General features: G+C 53.7%; 3 protein-coding genes across 3 annotated transcripts; all 3 read left to right on the top strand.

The window, feature by feature from the left end:
• The first annotated feature begins 1,747 nt into the window (after positions 1-1,747).
• Positions 1,748-7,684, top strand: LRRC15 (leucine rich repeat containing 15). The gene is made up of 2 exons (XM_053390895.1): positions 1,748-2,149; positions 5,871-7,684. Exon 2 carries the CDS (start codon positions 5,876-5,878, stop codon positions 7,643-7,645), a length of 1,770 nt encoding a protein of 589 aa, XP_053246870.1. The 5' UTR covers positions 1,748-2,149; positions 5,871-5,875; the 3' UTR covers positions 7,646-7,684.
• A 4,030-nt stretch (positions 7,685-11,714) lies between these two features.
• LOC128414923 (carboxypeptidase N subunit 2-like) lies at positions 11,715-15,147 on the top strand. The gene is made up of 2 exons (XM_053390896.1): positions 11,715-11,817; positions 13,425-15,147. Exons 1-2 carry the CDS (start codon positions 11,785-11,787, stop codon positions 15,093-15,095), a joined length of 1,704 nt encoding a protein of 567 aa, XP_053246871.1. The 5' UTR covers positions 11,715-11,784; the 3' UTR covers positions 15,096-15,147.
• A 2,286-nt stretch (positions 15,148-17,433) lies between these two features.
• LOC128414921 (leucine-rich repeat-containing protein 15-like) lies at positions 17,434-23,814 on the top strand. The gene is made up of 3 exons (XM_053390894.1): positions 17,434-17,702; positions 19,514-22,159; positions 22,429-23,814. The coding sequence occupies exons 1-2, from the start codon at positions 17,683-17,685 to the stop codon at positions 22,134-22,136; spliced, it is 2,643 nt and encodes an 880-aa protein (XP_053246869.1). The 5' UTR covers positions 17,434-17,682; the 3' UTR covers positions 22,137-22,159; positions 22,429-23,814.
• Positions 23,815-27,785: the final 3,971 nt, after the last annotated feature.

The raw sequence follows: 27,785 nt of genomic DNA, 5'->3' as shown, positions 1-27,785 counted from the left end.
GCTTCCTTGGATGTCTGAGGTTTCTGCTGTTAGGAGAGTGGAAGACTTTTCCCCCTCCATGACAGGCATGATTTGCACACACCTCTCCAATTCCAGGGTTCCTTGGATGAAATGAATAATAATAATAATAAGTTTTTTATTATTAGTGATATCCCACCCATCTGGCTGGGTTTTCCCAGCCACTCTGGGCGGCTCCCAACAGTATATTACAAACACGATAAAACATTAAACATTCAAAACTTCCCTAAACAGGGCTGCCTTCAGATGTCTTCTAAAAGTCAGAGAGCTGTTTCTTTCCTTGACATCTGATGGAAGGGCTTGCTGTCCTTCTGCCGACACCATAATAGTTTCTTGTTCCAACAGGCCTTTGGGGAGCGGAAGGGTTTTTTGTTTTTTTTTTTAAATATATTCTCTTTCATTCTAACCCTTTCTACACCTTTTCCAGCTTCACAATATCCTTCTCACAGAATCATAGAATTTCCATCTAGTCCAATGAACCCCTTGCAATGCAGGAAGTCCAGCCTCCTGCAATGGGACAGCAAGACCAGAACAGGACAGATCTTGCTTAGGGCTGCTACTCCTTCGGCTCTTTCATGAGGCAAGAGGCAACCTAAGGCCCGGGGGCTGGATCTGGCCCAATCGCCTCCTCAATCCGGCCCACGGTCGGTCCGGGAATCAGTGCATTTTTAAATGAGTAGAATATGCCCTTTTATTTAAAATGCATCTCTGGGTTATTTGTGGAGCATAGGAATTCATTTGTGTGTTTTTTCAAAATATAGTCCGGCCCCCCACATGGTCTGAGGGACGGTGGACCAGCCCCCTGCTGAAAAAGGTTGCTGACCCCTGATCTTCACCTTTCACCTTTCACCTGTTCACCTACTTCCAAACTTCTGCTCACACACACTTCCAGCCCCTTCCCAGAGGACCACCATTCCTTGGACGCTAAAGGGGGCAACTATGTGAATTGTTGTTGTTGTTGTTGTTGTTGTTGTTAATAATAATAATAATAATAATAATAATAATAATAATAATACAACGACAACAACAGCCACACAAGTCCTGGGTGTGGCTATGGGTACAAAGTCACCCTCAGAAGAGCAAGCAACACTCAAACTCATGCACATCCAATGAAGCAGAAAGCTGGAAGATTGAGAAGGGGGGTGGGGGGAGTGTTATTGGGTTGTTGTTGTTGTTTTTATTTTGATTATGTATTTTGTGGTTTTATATTCTGATTTTATTCTGAGACCTGCAGGTATAGAGCGGTATATAAACTAGAAGGAGGAGGAGGAGGAGGAGAAAGGACTTTTCCATGCAGCACTTAGTTCACCTCTGGAACTCCCTCCCACCAGAGGCCACTAACCTAGATGGCTTGAAAAGAGGATTGGGCAAATTCATGGACGGTTAAAGGCTCTCTGTGGCCCCCAGTCCCAATGGCTGCGCTTGTCTCCACAGCTGGAGGCAGCGAAGCTCCTGAGACCGCGGGAGAGGAGAGGTTCTTCTGCCTGAGTCCTGCTTGCGGGTTTCCCATTGAGGCCTCTGCTTGGCCTCTGGGAGAACAGGATGCTGGACTGGGGTGGGTGCTGGGCCTGATCCAGCAGCAGCCTCTTTGTCCGTCCTTCTGTCTTTGAGGGTGGCCTGTGGTCAGGGCTGCGCTGCCCATTTCAGTTGGGTGGGGAAGGTCTGCTAGGATCAGGCCCCTCGCCGCCGCCTCCTCTTTCTCTCTCCCAGAGCTGGGTTTGAGCTGGTCCCTCGACTTCATCCCTCTTTGCTCTTAAGCGAAGGCGGCCCTCGGGGGCGGGGGGAGATCAAGGACGGCGTCCCGGAGCCCAGCAGGCGGGGTGTGGGGCTCAGGGAGGCGGCAGCCCCCTCCTCAGTCGCTCCCACCCAGCCAGCCAGCCAGCCCCCAAACGCCCACTCTCCTCCCTCCCTCCCTCCCTCCGTCCTTCTCTTTCTGTTCCAGAAAGGCGAATTCAGGAACCTGTGACGCTTCCCCCTTTGCTGATTCATTGGTTTGGGGAGTTTAAATACAGGGAGGAGAGCGCCAGAGAGCAGGAGAAGCAGCCCCAGCCCGGGACCGGGAGCGCATCCTGCTCAGCCTCTGCAGCCGCCTGAGGAACCAGCGCCGGACTCCGCCCTCCTCCTGCAGCAGGTAAGGGTCGCCTCCCCTCCGTAAGGGGAGCTGCTGCCTCCTCGGCCACCGCGGGGAAGGGGACTGTCCCGAGATGGAACCGGCTGGACTCCTGCATCGCAGGGGGTTGGACTGGATGACCCCTGGGGACCCCTACCCGCTCTGCGATTCCACTCTGCACCTGGCAAATGGAAGGAGCGCAAAGAGAAGCGAAAGGACCGGGAATATCCAGGGAGCTCTAGGCGGCTGCAGGCGCGTGTCTGAATACTCGGAGCGCCCTCGGGCTCGACAAGCTGGGGAATTCCTGTCTGCAGCGCTGCTTCTCCCATGTCTGGGGTGCTCCGAGGCCCCCTTCCCGAGGGAGAGCCGCTGCCTTTTGAAGTTTTCCTCCCCGGGGAGGGCTCGGCTCGCTTTGCAAGCCCTTTCTCTGTAAACAAGGCTCCTCTGCAGGGAAAACCGTTTCCAGATGTGCCAGGGAAAGGGAGCCTGTGGTGGGGCGGGGGGGGGGGCGGGGGGCTGACTCTGCAGAGATTCCTTCCTCCTGAAGCCACTGTTTGCTCTGGCCGAGGAGCCGCGGAGCAGAAGTCGGCAGCAGCAAGTGCCCCCCATTTCCGTCCCCTTCTTCTCGCTCTGGGGAGCTCAGAGGCGGCGTGGGCGATGTGCAGGATCCCACCCGGGCAGGATGCCGTGGAGTTGGAGAAGGTTCAGAAACGAGGGCGGTGGGGATGGAGCAACTCCCCCAGGAAGAAAGGGGCAGCGGTTGGAGGTGTTTAGTTTGCAGGAAAGGTGAGCGAAAGAGGAGGGAACAGAATCCTGGAATCGTAGAGCTCGAAGGGCCCCAGGTCATCTAGTCCAACCCCCTGCGATGCAGGAATCTCGAACCCACGACCCTGAGATTAAGAGCCCCAAGCTCCACCAACTGAACTTTCACCGTGGAAGTTTGTAAAACGTTGCCTGGCAAGGAGGACGCGGGTAGAGAGAAGTTTTTCTCCGACCCTCATAACGTGAGGAACTGCTGGGCACCCCTGGAAGCTGCAAGATTCAGGATAGATTGAAGGAAGCACAGAGTTAAACTGTGGAACTCCCTCCCACAGGAAGCAGGGATGGCCCCCAACCAAGGTGGTTTTAAAAGAGGATGAGGCAAGTTCCAGGGGTTGCATTGCAGGGGGCTGGGCTAGATGACCCTGGAGAACCCTTCCAGCTGTGACTCAGGGAGGAGGAGAAGGCTAACCTTGGCTGCCAGCCACAAGGGCCAGGCTCCTGCTTCTGAATAGCAGCTGCTGGGAGCTCTTGGGCTCGGATCCTGCTTGTGAGCTCCACTTTGGGGCAGAGAATCCTAGAAAGGGAGAGTTGGAAGGGACCCCAAGGGCCATCTAGTCCAACCCCTTGCCATGCAGGAATGGGTGATCACTGGGGGAACAGGATGTTGGGCCAGGTGGATCTCCCATTCATATGCCTCTCTAACCACTTGGAAAGCACTTCAAGGTGCAGAGGGGGGGCACAACAGCCCAGAAAAGGCACTTCCAGGTCAAGACACCCCTCCATTTGGGTCTCCAAATGTTGGACTACAATTCCCATCATCCCTAGCTAGTGGTCAGGAATGATGGGGGTTGTAGTTCAGCAACAGGTGGGGACTCAAGTTGGAGAAACATTGCCACACACTGTCGGTCCAGAAGAGGAAGGGAGGGGGGTCCCTGGCGCTCCAGCCCCTTTGGGGAAACTGCAGCTGCCCGCCTGGTAAGCTGAGCTGCCCCATGGCGGAGAGAAAAAGCTGGGGCCACAGGCGCCTGCCAGTGGGGTGGGGGCCACACCAGCAGGCAGCAGCCCCACCCACTGCAAAGCCTCCTGTGGCACCAGCTGCACCCGCCAGGCTGTCTGCCAGCCCAAGAGGATCCTGCACACTTTTCTTTCCAAGCTGGCAGGTGGCCACATGAAATTGTTGGCTCTGGCCTGGCTGCCTTGAAATGGTCTGTTGCAAGGAGAAAAGTGCTGCTGACGCCCCCCCCCATGAGAGCCCTTCACAGAACTGCAGAGTAGGATGCCTCAGTGGATAGCCTGCAAGTGGGATTCGAACACAAGAGCAACCCTCTCCCCTCCTGAGGTTTCCAGCAACTGGGATTCAGAAGCATCGCTGCTTCTGACCGTGGAGATAGAGCACAGCCGTCCTGCCTGGGAGCCCTTGGCAGCCTCCTCCTCCTCCTCCTCCATGAATTTCTCTAATCCTTTTTAAAAGCCATCTAGGTTTGCAGGCACCACTGCGTCCTGCAGCAGAGAGTTCCAGAGTTTAACTAGGCGCTGTGTGAGGGAGCCTTCCTTTTACCTGTCCTGAAATCTTCCAACATTCAACTTCCTTGGCTGCCCATGAATTCCAGCACTGAGAAAAACTCTTCTTTCCACCTTTTCCTTTTTAAAAGTCCCAGGTGCTGCAATCTTTTTTCACAGGGGCTTCACCCCCTTGATCATTTTGGCTGCTCTTTTCTGAACCTTCCCCGTGTTTGCGATATCCTTTTTGAGGCGAGGCAACCAGAACCGTACACCATATTTACCCTGCCCTTCCCAGCTCTCTCCTGCAGGCCTGGGGCTGGCTGGCTACTGCTGGTGCTCCTGCGATGGGGTCTCCCTGGCATCATGCGCTGGTCCTGGCCAGCGAAGATGAGCTCCTGGGCCCTGAAGGCAGAGCAGCAGCCCATGCGCTTGCCAAGACTCAGCGCTCAGTGCCGCCTCCAGAGCATGCCTTGGCTGTGCGCAATTACTGCAGCCACAAAGCCTTCTCTGACCACCAGCCTTGCTCAGAGTTTCCAGCCAGGAGCCTCACCAGCGAATATTATTCCGCTCCGAGCCCTCAAGCGTGCCAGACATTCTGGGGAACATTTTGGCCTCAGGCGCTAATGAGGAGCACATTCGGGCCTCACCAAGGGAGGCAGCCTCGTAATTTTCTCATCTTGGAAGTGCTGAGCTCCGCCGGACTTCCTGGTGGATCATTTGTGGGAATGTTCAGGGTGGCAGGAGAGGATATATTGTTTATTAATATCCTTCCTAACTTGCGCTAGAAAGTTCCTTTACTTAGCAGAGTTTACATTCCCCTTTTTACATGCAGAGCAGATAGCCGGTTGCAGGCTTGTGTAAGCCTCTCACTATTATACAATTCAGTCTGTCTCAGATTGAATTGTACGTTCCTGGTAAGTTCCCTTGAATCCCTCTTAAAAGAACAAAGAGGCCACAATCTTATTCAAAGTCAATAAAAGAAGTTTACTCACATCAGTTCACAGTTGGATTCCTGAAGGCAGACTTAGTTACAAATATGTACATGTGAATCTACCCCATTTGGGGGAATAATCCCAGTGCTTCTGCTATCTGAAAGCAGAGCAGTCCTAGCTAGAAGCTGGTCAAACGAAGATGGGAGTCAAAAGGAGAGAGGGGTGCTTCGTGACTCGTCCTTTTGTTACCTGGACAGGTGAGGTCACGCCCACCTTCTATCACATGCAAAAGGAAGGGTGCTCCAGTCAGGAGGAACAGGAAGTTTCTACTGGCTGGACCAACATCCCCTTGCATGTCCACTCTAGGAAAACAAGGAATGTTGTATTTTGACTGCTCAAATAATATTGTAATAAATAATATCAGAAAAAAAGGTTGGCTCTCACGCATGTTCACTTCATCAATTCTGGCCCTCTTTGAAAAACGTTAGGGCACGCCTGCCTTGTGTCCTTCTGTTCTTAACGCCTGACCTGTCTTTTGCCCGCAGGCCCCATGGATCCGAGAGGCCGCGCCCCTCTTCTGCTGCTGGCAGGCTGCCTAGTGCTGGCCCTGGCGTGGGCTCAGTGCCCCGAGGAGTGCGCCTGCTCCCGGACAGCGCAGGTGGAGTGCTCGGGCCCCCACATCTTGGCCATGCCCAGCCCCCTGCCCGCCAATGCCATGAGCCTGCAGGTGATCGGCACCCAGCTGACGGAACTGGGGGCGGGGGCCTTTGGCAACGCCTCTCTGCTCATCGCTCTGCGGATGGAGAAGAACAGCCTGGCGCGCCTGGACCCAGACACCTTCCGGGGCCTGCTCTCCCTCCGCTACCTGAGCCTCTCCAGCAACCGCCTCCAGGAGCTGCCCGCCGGCGTCTTCCGCAGCCTTGACAAACTGGAGTCGCTCCTGCTCTCAGGGAACCAGCTCCTGCGCCTGCACCCGGCGCACTTCAGCCGCCTGGGCACCCTCAAGGAACTGCAGCTGCACGGCAACAGCCTGGCGTCCGTCCCTCCGGGGGCCTTCGACCACCTGCCCTCCCTCCTCAAGCTCAACCTGGCCAAGAACCGCCTCTCCCGCCTCCCGCCCGCCCTCTTCGCTCACCTGGGCCGCCTGCAGGTGCTGCGTCTCTATGAAAACCAGCTGGCCGAGGTAGCCCCTCGCGCCTTCGCCGCCCTCCCGGATCTGCAGGAGCTGGGCTTGCACCAGAACCGCATCCGGCGCTTGCCCGACGGGCTCCTCTCGGCCAACCGCCGGCTGCAGAAGCTCCACCTGTCCAACAACCGCCTGGACACCCTCCCGCGGGGGCTGCTTCTGGAGCTTCCTGAGCTCTCCCGTCTCTCACTCTTCGGCAACGCGCTCCGGGAGCTCCTGCCGGCCACTTTTGGCCCCATGCCGCGGCTGAAGGAGCTGTGGCTCTACGACAACCAGCTGGCCCAGCTGCCCGCCAGGGTCTTTGCCAACCTGACAGAGCTGCAGCTGCTGGTGCTGAGCAGGAACCGGCTGCGCTCCGTCTCCCCGCTGGCCTTTGAGGGGCTGGGGGAGCTGCTGGAGGTCTCCCTGCACACCAACCAGCTCCGCACCCTCAACGGGGAGACGTTCCAGGATCTGGGCAAGCTGCAGAACATCTCCCTGCAGAACAATCGGCTCGCCTCCCTGCCAGAGCGCCTCTTCCACAGCACGCCGCACCTGGTGAACCTCCAGCTGCAGAACAACTCCCTGGAGAGCCTCCCAGCGGGCATCTTTGAGCAGCTGCCCCGCCTGAGGGAGGTCAAGATGCACGACAACCCCTGGCGCTGCGACGATTCTCTGCTGGCCCTCGGGCGCTGGCTGAGGGAGAACGGTGCCCGCCTGGGGGGCAGCCGCCCTGTCTGCGCCTGGCCTCCCCCCTTGCAGGGGCAGCCCATTGCCGAACTGGAGGAGGAGCACTTTGGTCTGGCACAGAGCCCAGAGGCCACCGAGGGGCCGACCATGGCCACCTCCAGCCAGGCGGAGGTCCCTGACCAGGACACGAGCCCAGAGACCGTGATGCCCACGCGTGCCCAGCCGCCCCTGGACCACGAAGGTGGCAGCGCAGAGGCAGAGCAGGAGTTTTCCACGGCAGCCCCCAGGGTGCTCAGTCCAGGGGTTGCGCCGGCCGAGGGGGGCATCTGGGGCTTGACGCGCACCCAGACTGGGGTGGTGGTCACCTGCCTGGTGGTGGGCTCTGCCTTGCTCGTGGGGACGCTGCTGGTGGCAGCTGTCTGCGGGTACAGGAGGAAGGCCCGCCGGGACCTCGCCAAGGCGTAGAAGGGCGCTCGGGAGAGCTGGCCAACCAGACTGATGGATGGGGTCTGGGGGGAGGGCAGTGGGGTGGGAGGGGGAGATGCCGGGCTCTGAATCCCTTTCCCCAGGTGTGCCACCCTCCCTCGGACTCAGTGGGCACCCTCCCACCTGCCCACACACATGCCCTCCTGAAGCAAGGGGCCAATGGATGAGTCAGAGAATTGGAAGGGGTCCCCCAAAGGTCATCTGGCCCAACCCCTTGCAACGAAGGAAGCTCTTCCATAGATCCACTCATGTGCAGGCTAGCTGGGCAGGATGAGGCCCTTGTCTGTCCTGCTCCGCCAGGTGCTCTGCATCCCGTGATCATTCAGCCATGCGGGCAACCCTCCGTGGCTGCAGAGCGGGGCTGTTCTTTGGGCAGCTGTCCCTGCCCTTCGGGAGAGGCAGCGGTGGCGTAGTGGTTAGAGCGCTGGACTAGGAACCTGGGAGAGTCCAGGGTTTGAATCCCCTCTTGGCCATGTGATGCTCCCCTTGGGGGCCAGTCTCTGCCTCTCAGCCTAGACTGCCTTGCAGGGCTGTTGTGAAGAGAACCACACTCACTGTCTGGAGCTCCTTGGAGCAAAAGGTGCTATATAAATGCCATGAAATATATGAAATGTAACCCCCTCAGGGTTCAGTCCTGCCAGAGAAGGAGACTTGGGTCCTGGGCCTGGGTTGAGCCACATGCTGCTTGTGCTAAGCGAGGGTCCTCAGCCCCTGGGGGGCAGGGGAAGCTCAGGGGCTGGTGGGGGTTGCAGCGGGGGGAGGGGAGGCCCCTGCTGGGAAGCCAGACTGGGATCCCTGCAAAGTCAGGGGGCAAAAGAAGCCCGGCCGCTGCTCTCCATCTAGCTCAATGCTGGCAACACTGGCCTGCAGCACCTCCCTAGGTGGGGCTCGAATCCTGCCTGTGAGTTTCCCATGGGGCATCCGGTTGGCCACTGTGAAGGCAGGATGCTGGACTGCTTTGGCTTGTCCCAGCCGCCTCCTCTGGTCTCATGGAAGCTCCCTGTCCAGAGGCATCTCTCTCCCCTCCCAGGTTCTTTGGGGCATTCAGCCACTGGGAGGACGGCCGCCACTCCTTTCTCTGTAGACGAAACACTCCGGACGGATTCACTTTGGGGGGCGTCAAATTCCCTGGAGAAAGAACTCTCTTTCGAAGCCACTCTGTTTGTGGAATGCCCAATAAAAACATATGTGGTTATGGTTTTAGCCCCGACTACATTTTGTGAACTTTGGGTGGGCTTGAGGGATCCCTGCACTTCTCTTCCCCTGAAATCAAACACCCTGATCAGTTGGGGGGGGGGAGTGTTGCACCCAGGGACTCTCAGGCCAGGAGGATATTTTTAGGTCTGCTTCATGACATCGGTGTACATATGGTGGTGAATTGGGTACAACAGCCCTGCAGTGTTTTGCAGGTTGGAGGCAGGGCTGAGGCTGGTATGCATTTCCAGGCTGAAACTCACGATATATAAACTGCTCCTCAGGTCGCAGTGAAGTTCAGGGTCCTTAAATTGCCCCCTCCCAACCCAAATCTCAGAGTGGATCTGCCCCATACATTTAAAGCACATCCAGCACACACGGAATGGAATAATAGAATTGTAGAGTTGGAAGGGACCCCCAAAGGGCATCCAGTCCAGCCCCCTGCATTGCAGGAAACTCAGCTCAAGCATCCAGGACAGCACCAAACCTCTGTTTAAAAACCTCCAAGGAAGGAGCATCCCCACCTCCCAAGTTCCTCCCGGTGTTGGGTCTCCTTTCTGGTCACTTGAATCTGTTGATTTGGGTCCTCCCTTCTGGACCAGGAGAGAACACACTTGCTCCACCTTCCATGTGGCATCCCTTGAGATATTGGAATATTGGAAGATGACTCTTGTGCTGCCTCTAAGACACCTACCGTATTTTTCACTCGATAACACGCACCTGACCATAACACGCACATAGTTTTTAGAGGAGGAAAACAAGAAAAAAAATTCTGAATGAAACAGTGGATGTACGGTACTTCTCCAGGTTAATAATAATAATAATAATAATAATAATAATAATAATAATAATATATTATTTTTACCCCTCTCATCTGGTTGGGTTTTCCCGGCCACTCTGGGCAGCTTCCAACCAAATATTAAAAACAATACAGCATCAGTCCCTAAACAGGGCTGCCTTCAGATGGATTATAAATGTCAGGTAGTTGCTTATTTCTTTGACATCTGGTGGGAGGGTATTCCACAGGGCGGGTGCCACTACCGAGAAGGCCCTCTGCCTGGTTCCCTGTAACCTCACTTCTCACAGTGAGGGAACCGCCAGAAGGCCCTCAGAGCTGGACCTCAGCTGGTTTGACTTCCAGACCTGTGGCTGCTGTGAACTCTCTGGAGCCAAACAGTGGAGAATCTTCCAAGCCCCACACTTCTCCCACCAATGCGCAAATCCCTCCTGCGCTCAGGGGGCTGCTGCGGGGTCCAAGTCGAGGGCTCAGCATGCAGGCAGCAGCAGCAGCAGGGCTGGCTCTCCTGGCCACGGGCCCATCCAGGAGTCCTCCGGACGTGGCAGCAGGAGTGGCGTGGGGTGAATGAGTGAGCGACTGTCCTCGGTGCCCAGGCGGGCATGGCAACTCCTGAGATACCAGGTATTGTGGGCTGGCTCCCCTCATCCCGCATCTGGTCCTTTGAAGGCAAAACAGCCCTGGGTAGTTTTAATTGAAGAGCAGCCCAGAAGTGTTTGGAGGGAAGGAATTAAGGAACGACTGGTGGTTTCTGCCGCATGCCAGGCCGGCCTCCGCATATTGCAAAATCAAACCTTCCTCTGTTATTTGCTGTTCTCCAAAAAGCGAAAAACATACTGATTAAGCACGGGGTGGGGATCCTCTTCTCCCTTTTATTTTCTGCACCAGATAAGGCAGGAGAGGCCCTTTGTAGGGGATGCTCTTTAGAGGAAGGGAAAACCGCTTTCCTGCTCAAAAGCAGAAGCTGCTCAGCCTCTCCCACTCGCTCCCCTCCAGTATTGAAGGCACCAAAAGTGATTCCCTAGCTTTTAGGCAAGGGTGGAGGAAGGGGGGTGCGGGACGCCCCGGGTGTCACCCCTGAGGGGGTGACAAAATGCCAGGCGGCACTCGCTATGGGGCCTGCAGTGCCCCTGAGCCATGCGTCTCTCCTGGGAGTAATGCAGTGGCTTGGGCACCCGCAGGCTCCGCTCTGCCCCAAACGGTCCACCTGCCACCTCCCCCTCAGCTGTAGGGCGGCTGAGGGGGAGGAGGCAGGCAGACTCCTCGGAGACCCCACAATGTGTCCGGCCCTGGCTCACCTGGCCCGGCCCTGGGCGCAGGGCATGGGTGCTGCCCCAGGCGCCCAATCGGCTTGCTCTGCCGCTGCTTTTAGGGGCCACCCCTGCCCAGTTGCCAGTGCCCCATTCTCCCATACACACTCTAAAAAGCCCTATTCGGAATAGCAGGATTGCACAACCAGCAAAGAAGACAATCGCGCACTAAAATGCAAAGCCGTGATAACTAATTGCGCATATACGGTATTTAAAATCCAATGAAAACTATTCAGCGTAATTAATTCAGCAAAAGAGTCTCGTTTTTACACCTCCAGCTCCCCCTCCTTCCCCCGCTTGGTTCTCACAGGAGCTGACCAGATTCCCCAAAGGGAAACCACAGCAGGATTCGAACACAAGAGCAACACTCTCCGTTTCCAGTGGTTTCAGAAGCATCGCTGCCTCTATCTGTGGGGGCAGAGCAGAGCCATCCTGGCTGGGAGCCATTGACAGCCCTCTTCTGCTCCATGAACTTGTCCTACGATACTTTGAGAGAGATCTTTTTGAGAGAGGCAGCTTGCCAAGCCCTGGGATGGCAGGGCCCGCTCTTGGCAAGGGCAGAGTCGTGCCCCCCCAGGTGCCTCTGCTACCTCCAGGCAGTCCTTCCTGCTGCCTGTTTGCCCAGAGGCCAGTGCCCTCCCCGCCCCCTCTGAGGCCACCGGCCCTTGCCCGGAATCTGCGGGGACCCAGGACGGGGCCTCCGATAAGCAGGACCGCCAGGTCCGTCCCACTTGGTGGGTCAGTGACTTCCCATCTTGGCTGGCAAACACTGCAGTGCGAGAGTTTTTTCTGGCAGGCAGAGGAGGGAGGACGGCACCATGGCTCTGCCTGAGGGCCTGGACCCGCCCAGGGTAAGTGCCCAGGGGTCCCCCGAAATGGGCAGGAGCAAACCAAGCCCCCCTTTTAGCAGAGGGCGGGGTGGGCAGGGCAAAGGGGTCTGGGCTCTCAGTTGAGGGGGTTCTCTCATTGCTGGGCATGGGGAGAGCAATGGGTCCTTTGAGGTCGCCCTGGTGGTGGAGGGTTTTAAGCAGAATTAGGGTGGGGATTCTGAAGCTGTGATTCCTCCATGGCAGGGCAACTGGGCTAGATCACCCTCCCACTCTACAATTCTGTGATTTGGGTGTGGCTGCTCAGATTTGAGCCCTGCCAGCAGGGAGTGAGAATCTGGTCTAATGCCGTTCCTGCACCAGATATGTGAAGCCGGTCAGAGGATCCTGGGACCCACAGTTTGCGAAGGGTGCTGGGGATTGAGCTCTTTGAGGGCTAAACTACTGTTCCCATTGGTGTGTGTGTTTTAGGGGCGGAATGCACTTTGAACGTGCTTTAAGGGTAAGGCAGAGGCTGGTGCCCCTTGTGCCATTGCACAAGGACGGTCCAACATCACGTGCCCCAATTTGTTATGGCAGGGGGAGTGGGCAGAGGGAAGCCCCCCAGCCACTGGCTTACAGGAAAGGCAGGGGCGACCTGGTGCCCTTGTCCATCGCTGGCATTTTTTAAAAAAATGAAATGCCCTCCTCATTCTCTGCGTTGCGTCAGAGGCCTCTCCCAACAAACAAATGAGGATTTTCCCCTTACAGCAAAAAAACCGCCAATAGTGTCTCTCACATATGTAGGAAGACACAGGGCTCTTGCCAGCAACTAAGTGCCCCTCCTGGGGGCAGAAAAAGGGCACCTAGATGAGGATATGGATATGGGATGGAACTCAAAGCCAGAGCTAAAGGAAGGAGACGAGTGCCCTTTGGATCCGTGCTTTCTGGGGGGGGGGGGAGCAGAAGCCCCGACAAGCCCCCAGCCAGTGACACTGTTTAGCAGTCAAGGCAAATTATTCATTATCATCATTTCATAAAATGTCTACACTTCTTAACTGTAAAAAACACACAAAACCATCCACACCCTCAACGTGGTTTACATAAAGATAAAACTATAAAATCAAGAAAAGTTTACAAGAACAGTTTTAAAACATATAAAAAATTAAAATACTGAAAGAGCTTTAAATTCACACCAGCTTTTCAAGCATCTGGACAGGCTTGAAGACTGTTTTTAGACAAGCAAGTTTTTAGAAAGGTGTTAAAAAGAGACCAGAGAAAGTGCCTGTGTGGTATCAAGAGGCAGGGAGTTCCAGAGGGTAGGGGCTGCCACTTCTTCTTCTTTTACTCAGCTATGAGGGATCGCCAAAGAAGAAGAAGTGGCAGCCCCTACCCTCTGGAACTCCCTGCCTCTTGATACCACACAGGCACTTTCTTCCATGAACATGGTTTTAACAGTGAGTCCGTAAGTGACTGTGGAGGCCAATTCTGGATCCACACGTCCTTCCACAGCAGCAGCATTTTCTCTTTTGCCTCCTGGGCCAGCCTGGCCTCAGCGCTCTCCTGCGCTCAGTGGTCGAACAGCATATCCTCTCCTGCCTTCCTGAACATCCCCGCACTTACTGGCCTTCCTTTACCTTCCTCTCCCGCAGGGCAAATGGGTGGCCGTCGGGCACTTCCTGCTGCTTTGCCTCTCGGCCCTGGCACAGCCCGGTGGCCCCGCGGTTCCCTGCCCGGCTCTGTGCCAGTGCTTTGGGAACCTGACCGTCTTCTGCTCGGATGAAGGTCTGGAGGACATCCCCGAGGGGGTCCCCGCCGGCGCCACCCAGCTCTTCTTCGTGGGAGCCCCCCTGTTCTCGCTTCAGAGCGGGGCTTTCGCCAACAGAACCGGCAGTCTCCGCCTCGCCAAACTCGCCTTCCTGGGCAGCCCCCTGGAGTGTCTGGGACGCGCGGCTTTCGAGGGGCTGCCGGACCTCCGGGAGCTGGAGATCTCGTCCAGCCAGCTGAGCGCTCTGAGCGGAGAGGCCTTTCTGGGCTTGACCAACCTCAGCACCCTCGCCCTCAAGTTCAGCCCCATCAAAAGCCTGGAGACGGAGCTGTTCAGCAACACGCCGCGCCTAGAAGCCCTCCACCTCCAGGGGAACGAGGTCGAGTCTCTGCCCCAGGGCGTCTTCCGCCCGCTGTCATCCCTCAAGACCCTCACCTTGTCCCAAAACCACCTCGCGGAGCTGCTCGCGGAGGTCTTCGGCCCGCTTTCGGCCCTGCGGGTGCTGAAGCTGAGCGACAACCGCCTGGCTGGCCTCTCCGCCGGCCTCTTCGGCCCCCTGAGAGAGCTCCGGGAGCTCTTCTTGGACGGCAACGCCCTGGCAGAGCTGCCCCCGGGCACCTTCGCCCCGCTGAGCGCCCTGACGCGCCTCCACCTCCAGCACAACGCCCTGGAGCGCCTGCCAGCCGCGGTCTTCTCCGCCCAGCGCAACCTCACCTTCCTCTACCTGGACGGCAACCGCTTGGCGGAGCTGCCCGACGGGCTCTTCCAGGGCACCCCTCACCTCGCCGAGCTCTCCCTGGCGGGCAACCGTCTCCAGAGCATCCCCGAGGGGCTGTTTGGCAACCTGGGCAGCCTGGCGTTCCTGGGGCTATCGCACAACCGCCTCGCCCACCTGCCCGCCGGGGTCTTCCGGGGCCTGAGCGCCCTTGCCAGGCTGCAGCTGAGCCACAACAACCTCACCGCCCTGCCGAGGGGCGTCTTTGCCAACCTCAGCACCCTGGAGGCCTTGGACCTGTCCCACAACCAGCTGGCCACCCTGTCGGAGGGGGTCTTCGAGGGCAACGTCATCCTGGCCAACGTGGCCCTGAAGGGCAACCCCTGGACGTGCGACTGCCACCTGGCCCCCCTGAAAGACTGGCTCCAGGACACGGACCCCCTGATCAACGCGCGGGCCTTGTGCAGGAGCCCGGCTCACCTGCAGGGGCTGAGCCTGCCGGCCGTGCAGAAAGAGCAGCTGGTCTGTCGGCGGGGCCTCGCGCCCTCCCGGTGCCGGGCGGAGCCGGGGATGGACGAGACCTCCGCGGAACCCAGCGCCCGCCCTCCGTGCACCTACCAGGATCCGGCAGGGGCCATCCACCTGGCGTGCGACCGCGACGCTTGCCGCCAGCTTAGCCTGAGTCTCCCGCCAGGAGAGAGCCTGCAGGAGGCAGGGCAGCGTTTCAGCAAGGACTGGATCCTGGACTCGGGCTGCGGCGCCGTGAAGGTCCAGGTGGCCGTGAGCATTGAGCCCCTGCCCGGAGGGGAGGCGGCGGCAGCCCCCTCGGAAGCCCCCTGAGGCCAGCATCCCCGCCCTGCCAGTGTGGTCCGGAGAACGGGGGGTGGCCCTCCGGAGAGAACGGGGGGTGGCCCTCCGGAGAGAGGGGGCTCGTGGGGATGAGGGAGACCTACACTGCAGGGCTGTCGTCAGGACGTGCTTGGTGTCATCACAGACACTAACAGAAACAGAAACAGAAGCCTTTGTGACCCACATCAGGCTTTGTCTGTGTAGATTTATCTGCGGGTCTCCCAGGATCCCAAAGGACACCCAGTGGGGATTCTGAAAGCATGGATCCACTGCCTCCCAGGGCAGGGCTTGTAGGATTTGCTGCCTGAAGCAGCATTTATATATTCTGTCACTTTCATTTCCTATAATAAACCAAGCTTTCTTTATTCCTTTTGTGTGGGAACTTCTTGTGGGCATGGGGTAAGGGTAAGCACACATTCCTAACTGGGCATAGGTTATAACTCTAGCAAAATATAATTAATAATAATAATAATAATAATAATAATAATAATAATAATAAAATTAAAAAAAAATGATGAAAATGGCCCACAGATAGTATTTAACACCTACCAGATTGGCGAAAATGTCTAAAAAAAGAAAAAGGTATATGTTGGAAGTGTAATGAAATTGAGGGATCTTTTATTGACATGTCCTGTAAAATAATTAAGGAATCTTGGGAAACTATATATAATAAATTTAAAAAGATATTTAAAAAACTTTTCCCCAAACACCTGACATTTTTCTCTTGGGGATGATAAAAACAGAGGTCCCCCCAAAACAAGAGAGTTTACTACTATACGCAACGTCCACAGCTAGAGCCTTCTTGGCACAAAGGTGGAGAAGTCTTGTACAGCATTCCTAGAGTGGACATGCAAGGGGATGCTTTGTACCAGCCAGTAGAAAACTTCCTGTTTCCTCCTGGGCTGGGGCAAACTTCCTCTACATGTGCCTAGAGATGGGCGTGACCTTACCTGTCCAGGTAACACAAAAGGGCAAGGCACAAAGCCCCCCCCTCTCTCTGGCTCCATTCATAGAAGAAGCAACATCTCTTTAGCTAGAGATGCCTTGTTTCTTCCAGGCAACAGAGCACAAAGGGACTATCTCCTTATGGGATAGATTCCATGTGTATAACAAATTGGATGATTAAAAAGATGTGGATTACGCGGAGCAGCAGAAAAGCAAAGGAACCAGGAAAAAGGCGGAAGGGAAGTCATATGGTATATGTATAAAGTGGACGCTTGGGTTGCGAATGTGGTCCATGCGGGATGCACATTGACAACCTGCAGCGTTCTCAACCTGCAGCGGCGCGTCTGCGCATGCGCAGGTTGCAATTCGGCGCATGTGCAACCACTGAAACCTGGAAGTAACCCCTTCCAGTATTTCCAGGTTTTGGCAGTCTGTAACCTGAAAAAATGCAACCTGAAGCTCCTGTAACCTGAGGTATGATTGTGCATGCTGTTTTTGATACGAAGTTTTAATTGGGACAGGGGGATGGGAGGGAAAGGGTTAAATATGCTCTCTCTTCCTGTATTTGAAAATACAAAATGAAGAACAAGATAGGAAAAGGTAGTAAGGGAACACCTAGCTATCTTAAAGGAATTTAAATCTCCGGGTCCTGATGAGCTGCATCCAAGGGTACTAAAGGAGCCTGCAGATGTAATTTCAGAGCCTGTGTCTATTATCTCTAAGAATTCTTGGAGAACAGGTGAGGTCCCTACAGACGGGAGGTGGGCAAATGTTGTCCTCATCTTCAAAAAGGGGAGAAAAGGAAGACCCAGGTTACTACCAATAGGTGAGCTTGACATGGATACCAGGAAAGGTCCTAGAACAGATAATTCCACAGTTGGTCTGTGAGCATGTAGAAAAGGCTATACTATACTGGGACGCGGGTGGCGCTGTGGGTTAAACCACAGAGCCTAGGACTTGCCGGTCAGAAGGTTGGTGGTTCAAATCCCCGCGATGGGGTGAGCTCCCGTTGCTCGGTCCCTGCTCCTGCCAACCTAGCAGTTCAAAAGCACATCAAAGTACAAGTAGATAAATAGGTACCGCTCCGGTGGGAAGGTAAACGGTGTTTCCGTGCGCTGCTCTGGTTCGCCAAAAGCGGCTTAGTCATGCTGGCCACATGACTCGGAAGCTGTACGCCGGCTCCCTCGGCCAGTAAAGCGAGATGAGCGCCACAACCCCAGAGTCGGCCATGACTGGACCTAATGATCAGGGGTCCCTTTACCTTACAGAGATGCTTGAATGTTTCTTGGGTTGTCTCTGAATCTTCCTGTCCACTTGTCACCTTTTCCTGCCTCTCCAGGGTGTCCTGCCTCACCCTCGGAGAACCCATATGCTGGGGGGGGGGGTCCCATCTAACTCTGCAATTCTATGGTCCCAGAGGGACCCTTCCCAGCTAAGAGCCGGGCCCAGGCCTTGGCTGATGCCCAGTTTTGTGACAAGAATTCGTCACCTGGGACCCTTTATCTCACCAGACAGACCTGCCCAACATCTGCGCAGGGCAGATCTTCGCCTCCCGGGCGCTGGATGCCTCCCTCAGATAAGGCTGGAGGCGCTTCGCTCGGCAGCCTGTGCATGACTCTCCTGGCTCAGCAAAATGCCTGGCAACCGACTTTGGTAAGTGCTGAAAGGCTCCCCGGGGCTTGGAAGGTGCTTCCTTCCAGCCCATCTCTCTGCCCACCAGGCTGCTGCTCTGCTCTGGGCTCCTGCTGCCTTGAAGGGGGCTCACAGCTTCAGAGCAGGGGTAGGCAACCTAAGGCCCATGAGCCACAAGCGGCTCACGGGGGTCGTTTAACCGGCCCACGAGCCGCCCCCAAACCGAGCTGCCTGCTCGGCGAGTCCCCCCACGCTGCGCTAAATCGGCGCAGCACTGCATGGGGACTCACTTCCATGGCTCCAGAAATAGTGTCTGTGCAGACACAGACACTGCTGGAAATCAGGGGCATGTGCGTTCCCTCACACGCACAACCCACCCCACAGAGGGATCTCTGCTGGAGTGAACCGGCCCAGGCGAGGTAAACCTTGCCAACCCCTGGTTCAGAGAGACCGGCTCACCCGCAAAAGTGCCAAAGTTCACCTGCATCCACTCGGCTGCCTCCAGCGGTGGAATTGGCACTGTTCCAGGTGCCGCATCATCCCTGTTCGGCATTTGCAAGATCTTCATCTATTGGTGTGGCAGCACCTGCGCTGTGGAACTCCCTGCCACTTGAGATCAAGCTGGTGCCTTTGCTGCCCTCTTTTGGGCACCTGCTAAAAAGCCTCCTTGTCTATGCAAGCCTGCCTGGCTGTTTAGAAATGCTGCTATGAATGTGAATCCATTTTAGCATTTTAACTTTCTGTATGTCTGCCTGATTTTCTTGTTTTATCTTTCTGTAACTGCTTTGAGGTTGCTGTTTTTTAAGGAAACAAAAACAGTGTATAAATTTTGTGAACTAAATAACGGATCTCCACCTGTCAGCTCCCTTGCTATGCACACGTGTGTGTGTGTGTTTTGTGTGTTTGTGTGAAGCTAGAGCAGCTGCTTTGCATTCAGAACGTGCAAGTTTCAGTCCCCTGGCTGAAATTTGGGGGAGCTGCTGCCAGTCAGTGCAGGCAGTATGGAGCTATATTAGAGGGACGGCAGCTGCCTCTTCTCTTTGGGGAGGGAGGACCCAGCTGGAGGGGAAAGGGTGGTGGGGAGGATCAGGATTTTTCTGAGTATTTTAAAAGGACAGTTGTTTCTAGTGGTTGGGAGGGAAAATATAGGAGAGCCGTGAGCCAGAGGCGGCAGCCTCCCTCCCCTGCTTAACCACGATTCTTCCTCTTTGCCAGAAGTCCTGCCTTTGGGGTCGGAAGGCTGGTTGTGGGGGGAATGGAGGCTCAGGGGTCTGGAGGGGAGAGGCTTTGGCCCGGAGGCAGGGGGCCGGGTCTGCTGCTTGTTTGGACTCTCCAGTGTTAACAGAGAAATATGAGGGCTCCTTTGGACAAAAAACAAGGACACCAGCCAGGAAACTATCTCAAAAGGAAACAGTCCCTTTGTCCTCTCTTGGCTGGAGGCCAAGAGGGCATCTTTGGCTAAGCAGATGTTGCTTCTTCAATGCATGTAGTCAAGGTGAGAGAGGTGGCTGCCTTGCCCTGTGCTTTTGTCGTTACCTGCACAGGTGAGGCCACGCCCACCTCTAGTCACATGCAGAGGAAGTCTGTCCCAGCCCAGAAGGAAACAGGAAGTTGACCTGCTGGCTGGACAAACATTCCTCCCCATGTGTCAACATCTTCACTCTAGGAATGTTGTACTTGACTGCTCCCACAAAACAGCAGATTGTGAAGGAGCTGAGGGTGTGCATGATGCAGCAGACCCCAGGAATCCGGACGCTCCAGCTGCAGAGAGGCTTGCCAGATGTGCGCTTTCTTGGTGAAAAGGCTAATGGACATCTCTTGCTTTCTTCCAGGATGGTGCCCACAGTGGCCATTGGCCTCCTCCTCTGCCTGGCCTTTGGAACTGGCCAGAGCCCGCCCGCCTGCACAGGGGCCTACGACTGCCCCAAGGCCCACCAGGAAGTCTACACCAAACTAAGGGACGTGACGGAGATCCCAAAGACCGCCAGCACCATCATCACCGAAATGATCTTTGTGCAAACCAGCCTAACACAGATCAAGAGTGGAGCCTTCCGGAACATGCCCGGCCTGCAGAAAGTCCTGTTCATTGGCAACAAGATCAAAACCGTAGAGGTGGGGGCCTTTGATAACTTGGCGAAACTGGATGAGCTGGAAATCACGCAGGCTGAGCTGGACGCCCTCCCTGTGGGCACCTTCCGCTCTCTTCCTCGCTTGCAGAAGCTGAATCTGCGGGACTCTCAGATCAAGGGCCTCCAGAAAGGACTCTTTGAGGATCTCGGGGACCTGGAGGAGATCTACCTGCATATGAACGAGATCCCTTCTCTCCCCGAAGGCGTCTTTGATGGGCTCTCCAACCTGACCTTTTTGCACCTGGCCAAGAATAAGATCGCTGCCATCCCAGAGGACGTCTTCAAGGAACTTTCTCGGTTGAAGGTCCTCCGGCTGTACGAGAACGAGATTGGAGACCTCCCGGAGGGGAGCCTGGACAGCCAGCAGGACCTGACGGAGCTCGCCCTCCAGAAGAACAAGATCCGCACGCTGCCTCCCAGGGTGCTGAGGAACAAGCCCAACCTGGAGAAGCTTTTCCTGGAGCACAACCTCTTGGAGACCCTCCCGGATGAGGCCTTCTTTGGACTGAGGAAGCTGAAGCAGCTGACCCTGGCTTCCAACCGGCTGAAAGGTCTCCCCGGCCAGCTCTTTGGGCAGATGCCTTTGCTCACCCAGCTGGACCTGAGCAAGAATGCTTTGCAGGCTCTTCCAGCGGGGGTCTTTGCCAACCTCACGGGGCTCACAAAGCTCACCTTGTCCCACAACCAGCTGGCAGGCCTCCCTCTCGGTGTTTTAACAGGCCTCCGCAAACTCTCTGAGCTCAACGTGGAGGCAAACAAGCTCTCGTCTCTGGAGGGTCTCCTGCCACCTTCCCTCCCGGGGCTGAAGACCCTGAGGCTCCGCCAGAACCAGCTGGAGACCATCCCTCCGGGCCTCTTTGACAGCTTCACCAAGCTCACCTCCCTGTATGTCGGGGAGAATCCGTGGAGGTGTGACTGCCTCCTTCTCTACCTCCACCGATGGATGAGCAGCAATCCCAAAAAAGTGAAGGACGCCACAAAGGTCATATGCGGAAGCCCCAAGGATCTGCAGGGCAAAGCAGTCAGTTCCTTGGCAGAAGATCAGCTGGTTTGCCCAACGACTCTGCCCATTTCAAGCACCGCTCTGCCCACAACCACTTTCCCTCCTCCTGCCACAACAAGGATGAGCACAACACTGCCCCCATCTCCTAAAAAAGCCACTGTTGCTGCAACCACCTCCGTTTCTGAGCCTGCCACCACCACAAACGCAGCCACAACCCTCAGAACCACAGAGGCTCTGACCTCAACTCCTCAAATCACCACCTCTGAGAGTCTCACTGAAACCTCACAGACCATGACCACCAGCGGGACATCCTCTGAAACCACCAGCATCACCAGCACAGGGGCTCCAACTCCAGCTCCTCCCATCTCCACCATCACCACTCCAAGTCCCACCTCAGCCGAGACAAGCCCTGAAATTGCCACCACCGCTGAGATCTCAAGCACAACCTCTGTGTCCATCACAACCCTGGCCACAACCCCCGAGGCAGCCACGACCATCGCTCACCTGCCACCCACAACCCCTCAGATCACGACGACAACAAAGGTTCAGACCACGGCCCCTGAAATTACCAGCGCCAGGACTGCGGCTGCCACAGCTGGCTTCACAACTGGGATGTCACACACCACCCCTTCTGGTACCACCACAACTGCTCAGATCTCCACAACCATTGCCAGGGCAACCACCACAACTTCTGATGCCTCCACAAGCTGCCCTGGTACATCGGCCACCACACCTGTGCTCCCTGGGACAACCAGCAAGGCAGTCGCCACCACACCTTCACCGCTTGAGACCACCCCTACGGAGACATTCTCATTGGTGGCAGCTTCCACAATGTGCCTTGACAACGTCAGTCTTCCAGGTGGATGCAGGTCTGGGTCTTTGTCTCCCAAACCAACAGCCAGACTGGACCCGACTACACGTCCTGAGACGCCCCCGTCGCCCACCTCTGCTGTGACACAGGCTCCCCTGCCCACCACTGGCTGGGTGACAACCTCTCCAGCTGCTGCCAGCTGCACCTTTTGCTCCTCGGCTGTCACGCCAGCCAGGCCTTCCCTTCCTCCGAGCCCAAGGCCCGGCCGTCCAGCCAGCCCCCCTCAGCCCCTGTCCCAGAAAATCCAGGCCTGGGGCTCTTCGCTGAGTTCCAACTACCGGTACTGCAAGCTGTCTGCGATGATGTATTTGTCCATGCTGTGTCTTGAAATCTGCTGCACCGCTGCCTTGGCCAGGTGTGTCTACGCCCTGCACAGAGCCACGCGCTCCATGGACTCTCCCACTGTGCCGGTCAAGCTGGTGAAGGTGAAGCCCAGAAGGATGAAGCTGTGATGGTGTTTGGCCACAGGAGAGACCTTCACTGTTAAGTTGTGGGTGAACATATCAGACGACACAGCGATTCTTCAAACAGCTCTTGTTTATTCACAGGCCAGAACAGAACTGAACTGAAGGGTTCAGCCAGCCTGCTTATATAGAGCTCCACTAGAACGCAACAGTAACCATTTTCTGTAACTATCCAATCACTGAACATCACTTTCAATCCCTTATTTGCATATGTGGACCTGAGTGAAAACTATCTACAGTATCCCCCTGCTGGCCCAGGGTGAGAACTTCAGTACATAACTTTCACAGGATGCTAGAATCATAGGGCTGTCAGGGAGTCCAGGGGTCATCTCGCTCAAGCCCCTGCAATGCAGGAATCGCAGCTAGAGAATCCCTGACAGACGTTCCTCCAAGCTCTGTTTAGAAACCTCCAATGGATCCTAGATTGGCAGAGTTGGAAGGGATCCCCAGCGGTCATCTAGCCCAACCCCATGCAATGGAGGAATCATGGCAAATTAAATGAGGCAGGTGAAGCAGCAGGGGTGTGCAGAGACTTTGGGTTGGGGGGCTGACATTGCTTTAGGGGTGGATTTACACACAGGGGGAAATGCCATAAGTCAGTCAGAAATTAAATTCTTACAAAAGAAAAGAAAAAAAGCTATGTAAATATCACATAGAAATAGTTTGCTCTCTGGCGTCATCTGGTGTTGCATGTTTATAACGCATTCAAAATGTTGTTTTTCCTAATGTAGCTGAGTCCTTTGTAGCTGAGTCTCCCTCACCAGTGTAACAATTTGCTTAAATTGTAGGCTTATCTTAGGTATGACTATTGAAATAAAAAATTAAGGTATTATATTATATATTTGCCAGGCAAACATGTACATAAATGTATGGGCCACATGTCTGAGGCAGCGCAGGAGGGCAGTCCTGGAGCCATTTTGGCTCCCAAACTGACCAGATGTTTTCTCTGCAAGGTCAAAGGAAAATGGAAAAGCCTCCCCATAGTCTTTTCCTTCACAAAACCTGTCTTAAGGGTATATCTGTGTATGAATAGGGTGAGCCTGTGACCTGGCTCAGGAACTAAGTATTTGTCACTACAAAAGACTGGCCAGGCTCCCCAGGGTATCCAATCAAGTAAGCATTAATAGGTAACCTGCCAGACAGGAGATAAACAACGCACTCAGATTTCTGCTGTAGACCACCCTTTCTGTGATGTAGGTATGATGTATCTGGGGTGGTGGTCTTGAGCTACTGTGATGTAGGTATGATGTTTCTGGGGGTGGTCTTGGACTCCAAGGTGGACTCCAACCTGGGTTCTGGGTCCTCCACCTCCTCCTTTCCTGCGTGTAAGGGGAGCACCCTGTTGCAACAGTTCAATAAAGATCAGGCTTACGAGCTGCTTTCGTTCTCGATATTCTCTGCTTGGCCTCTGTTATTTTCTCTGACCGATGGAGAACCTGCAAAGGACTCTAAAAGGGCTCCTGTGTCCCCCATAAGGGAATAAGGACAGATTTCCGTTTATTACACAGGTCCTGCTGAGTGTGATCCCAAGAGACTCTCTCACAGGCACATTTGCACCCAGGGTCATGCCCTGCTGCCAGCCTGTGCCAGGAGATGATTCTGTGGGGTGTGAAACACAGAGCAGTTAAACACAACATTCCTAGAGCAGACATGTTTAGACATGAGGAGGGATCATAGAATCATAGAATCATAGAGTTGGAAGAGACCACAAGGGCCATCGAGTCCAACCCCCTGCCAAGCAGGAAACACCATCAGAGCACTCCTGACATATGGTTGTCAAGCCTCTGCTTAAAGACCTCCAAAGAAGGAGACTCCACCACACTCCTTGGCAGCAAATTCCACTGTCAAACAGCTCTTACTGTCAGGAAGTTCTTCCTCATGTTTAGGTGGAATCTTCTTTCTTGTAGTTTGGATCCATTGCTCCGTGTCCGCTTCTCTGGAGCAGCAGAAAACAACCTTTCTCCCTCCTCTATGTGACATCCTTTTATATATTTGAACATGGCTATCATATCACCCCTTAACCTCCTCTTCTCCAGGCTAAACATGCCCAGCTCCCTTAGCCGTTCCTCATAAGGCATAGTTCCAGGCCTTTGACCATTTTGGTTGCCCTCCTCTGGACACGTTCCAGTTTGTCAGTGTCCTTCTTGAACTGTGGTGCCCAGAACTGGACACAGTACTCCAGGTGAGGTCTGACCAGAGCAGAATACAGGGGATGTTTGTCCAGCTAGTAGATAAACTTCCTGTTTCCTCCTGGGCTGGGACAAACTTCCTCTGCATGTGACCAGAGGTGGGCGTGACCTCACCTGTGCAGGTAACAAAAGCACAGGGCAGGACACCACATCTCTCTCTTCTCTATTTTGCTTTCGTCAAAGAAGCATCAGCCTGAGAAGCTCTCTTGGCTCCAAAGGAACTATCTCTTTATGGGATAGATTCCAGGTGTATGTATTTTGTAACTTAAGTCTGCCTTCTAGGGTCCATTTGTGAACAGAATGTGAGTAAATTCTTTTATATACTTTTATACAAGACTGTGTTGTGTCTATTCTTTTTATGAGGGAATAAAAGGGGCATTACCAGGGAACTTATTTTAGAGGCTTATGCAAGCCAGACAAAAAACGTTATCCGCTGTGTAAGTTTAAAAAGGGGAATGTGACTCTGCTAAATTGTAGAACTTGTTAACACAAGTTGGGAAGGATATAATTCAACAATATACCCTCTCCTGCCTCCCTGGACATTCCCCCAGATTCCTGGCCAGGTGCCTGGGCTTTGGCTGCCCCCCCCGCCCCCCCTTCCATTGAACAACTCAGGCTCCTTGGGGAGGGGAGAAATTTGTAGTTAGACTCCTAGAATGGTGGAGTTGGAAGGGACCCCAAGAGGCATCTAGTCCACCCCCTGCAAGGGAGGAATCACAGCTAGGGGCAGTCATTTAATGCAAGGCTGGCAAAGCGTGGGTGGCAACGAGGCAATGCCAGCAGGTGGGAACTCCTTGCACAGCAAGGTTGAAGGGCCTGTCGTTGTTGTTGTTGTTGTTGAATTCAAGATTAAAGTGAGAAAAAGTCATGCATTTCAAAGCATTTAAATGCAGCCGCTTTCTGTGGTCTTGGTGATGTTCCCTTGCAATAACCAGAGATGCCAGGGGCTCACAGCAACTGCAGCAGGAGGTGGGTTAAGGAGCACCCCTGAGAATACACAAAGGGCGTCTCAGCAGTTCTCTCCCAATGACTCCTGCCTGGAGGCTTTAGTTGTGCGGCAGCGCCTCCCAGTGGACGGAGGACAAATTCCAACGAGGAAAGGATTGCTATTGTTTCCAGCAAAAGTTCTGGAGTTAGAATCAGAAAATCATGGAATTGTAGAGTTGGAAGGGGACCCTGAGGGTCATCTAGTCCAACCCCCTGCAAGGCAGGAATCTGTGTTAGTCATTGTTAATACAATGCCCATCCCTGGATAAATATATTGTTGAAGGACTTTTTTTTTAAAGTACAATATCCCTAAGCCAAGCTTCTTTCTTAGAATTACTATGGGTCACTTAGCAGGATAATGACCCTTTCCCACCTCATTGCAAGCTGTTATGGAAATTACCGGGGGGGGGGACATTTTTAAAGTTAAATGTTACAAATATTATGCCTGAATGTATCCTTTCAACTTGACAGCTCAGGGAAGTTACCTAGCTTTAAAAATAATATAAAATCAACTCCTTTGCCAGTTTCCTCCATTCCAAAGCTATTTTCCCCTTGAAAAAGGACTCCAGGTGGACAGTAAAATTGGCTTCCAGGTGGAAAAATCAAAATTGGAGACTGAATTGTTAGAATCCAGTACTAAGAATCTGTCAAAAATGTACAATTTGCTGCTGAAATGGAATACACAAGATGAAACGGTTAAATCAACTATGATTAAATGGGCTCAGGACATTGGTCATAATATTTTGTTTGCTGACTGGGAAAAGTTGTGGACCACCGGGATGAAATTCACGGCATGTAATGCCTTAAGAGAAAATATTATGAAAATGATTTATAGGTGGTACATAACCCCAGTCAAGCTTGCAAAGATTTACCATTTGCCTGATAATAAATGTTGGAAATGTAAAGAAAAGGAAGGTACATTTTTTCACCTTTGGTGGACGTGCCCGAAGATCAAGGCATTCTGGGAAATGATCTATAATGAACTTAAAAAGGTATTTAAATATACCTTCACTAAGAAACCAGAGGCCTTTCTCTTGGGTATTGTCGGCCAGGGGGTGTTAAAGACGGATATAACTTTTTTTATGTATGCTACAACAGCAGCTAGAATACTTATTGCGAAGTACTGGAAGACACAAGATCTACCCACACTGGAAGAATGGCAGATGAAGGTGATTGACTACATGGGCTTGGCAGAAATGACGAGCAGAATCCGAAACCAGGGAAGAGAAGCAGCGGAAGAAGAATGGAAAAAGTTTAAGGACTATTTAAAGAAATACTACAAAATTAATGAAAGTTAGAATGATGTTGGACTGGAAAGTAAATGGTTACTATTAGCAATGGTTAAGACAAGGAGAATAAGGAAGATTAGCTTAAATTTAAAGTAAAATAAGGGAAGATTTGCTGAGTAATTGATTAGAATTTGGAATACAGAAAAGGGAGGCATGAGGAAGTCGAGGAAGAAAGGTTTAAGAAATTAGGATATGAAGTGATACTTGTTTTTTTTTGTTGTTTTTTTTTTGTTATTGTTTGTTTATGTATTTGTCATTGTTATGTTTTGTTTGTGTGACTATAAAAACTGTTTAATAAAAATATTTAAAAAAGAAAAAGAAAAAGGACTCCAGGAAGTTTCCAGAGGTGACAATTGCTGAGCTGATTGTTGGCCAAGGAAAGCCTCATCCCATCACCAAACTTGCCAAGGGGCCAGACATGCAAAGGAAGTTCTATTGTACTTTTGGGTGGTGGGACTTCGGAGGTGTTTGCCTACGTTAATCTTATACCTGAGTCTTGCCCTGCCATGTCTGCTTATGCTAATCTTGTACCAAGGACTTGTCTGGACATGTTTGCCAAGGTTAACCCCTCCCCTTTTTGTGACATGTCAGTGATGTAGCAATGATGTAGCAATGATGCTGTACAAACTGTATTCTGAGATATGGTGGGAAAGTTTTAAAAGTCCTTGTCACCCCATCCTCGGGGTTCAAAATTCCTCTTTGAACCTGTTGCGCAATAAACTGATCTACAGCTATTTGCTCCGGTTGGTGGCTGGACTCCTTCCTTTATTCTGCAGGGACCTGTGACCAGCTGGGGGACTGAGCAGCCTCACACCTAGATTTTTTCCGTAACACAAGCTAAGCAACAAAGACTGTAATCAGATTTGAATTAACTGGGAAGAGACTTCAACATAGGAGCATAAGAAGAGCCTGATCAGGGATCAGGCCAGTGACCCTTCTAGTCCAACATGCTGTTCTCACAGGGCCCAACCAGATACCCCAAAAGGAAACCCGCAAGCAGGATTTGAATGCAAGGGCAACACGCGTCCCTCTTGTGGTTTCCAGCCACTGGCATTCAGGAGCATCGCTGCTGCAACTGTGGAAGCAGAGCAGAACCACTCTGGCTGGCAGCCCTCTCCTCCTCCATGAATTTGTCCAATCCTCTTTGAAAGCCATCTAGCTGGATGGCCATT

This window comes from Podarcis raffonei, chromosome 5 (assembly GCF_027172205.1).
Source record: "Podarcis raffonei isolate rPodRaf1 chromosome 5, rPodRaf1.pri, whole genome shotgun sequence".
NCBI lineage: Eukaryota > Metazoa > Chordata > Lepidosauria > Squamata > Lacertidae > Podarcis > Podarcis raffonei.
Note: the sequence above shows the minus strand (reverse complement) of the source record. Positions and strands in the feature narration are given on the sequence as shown.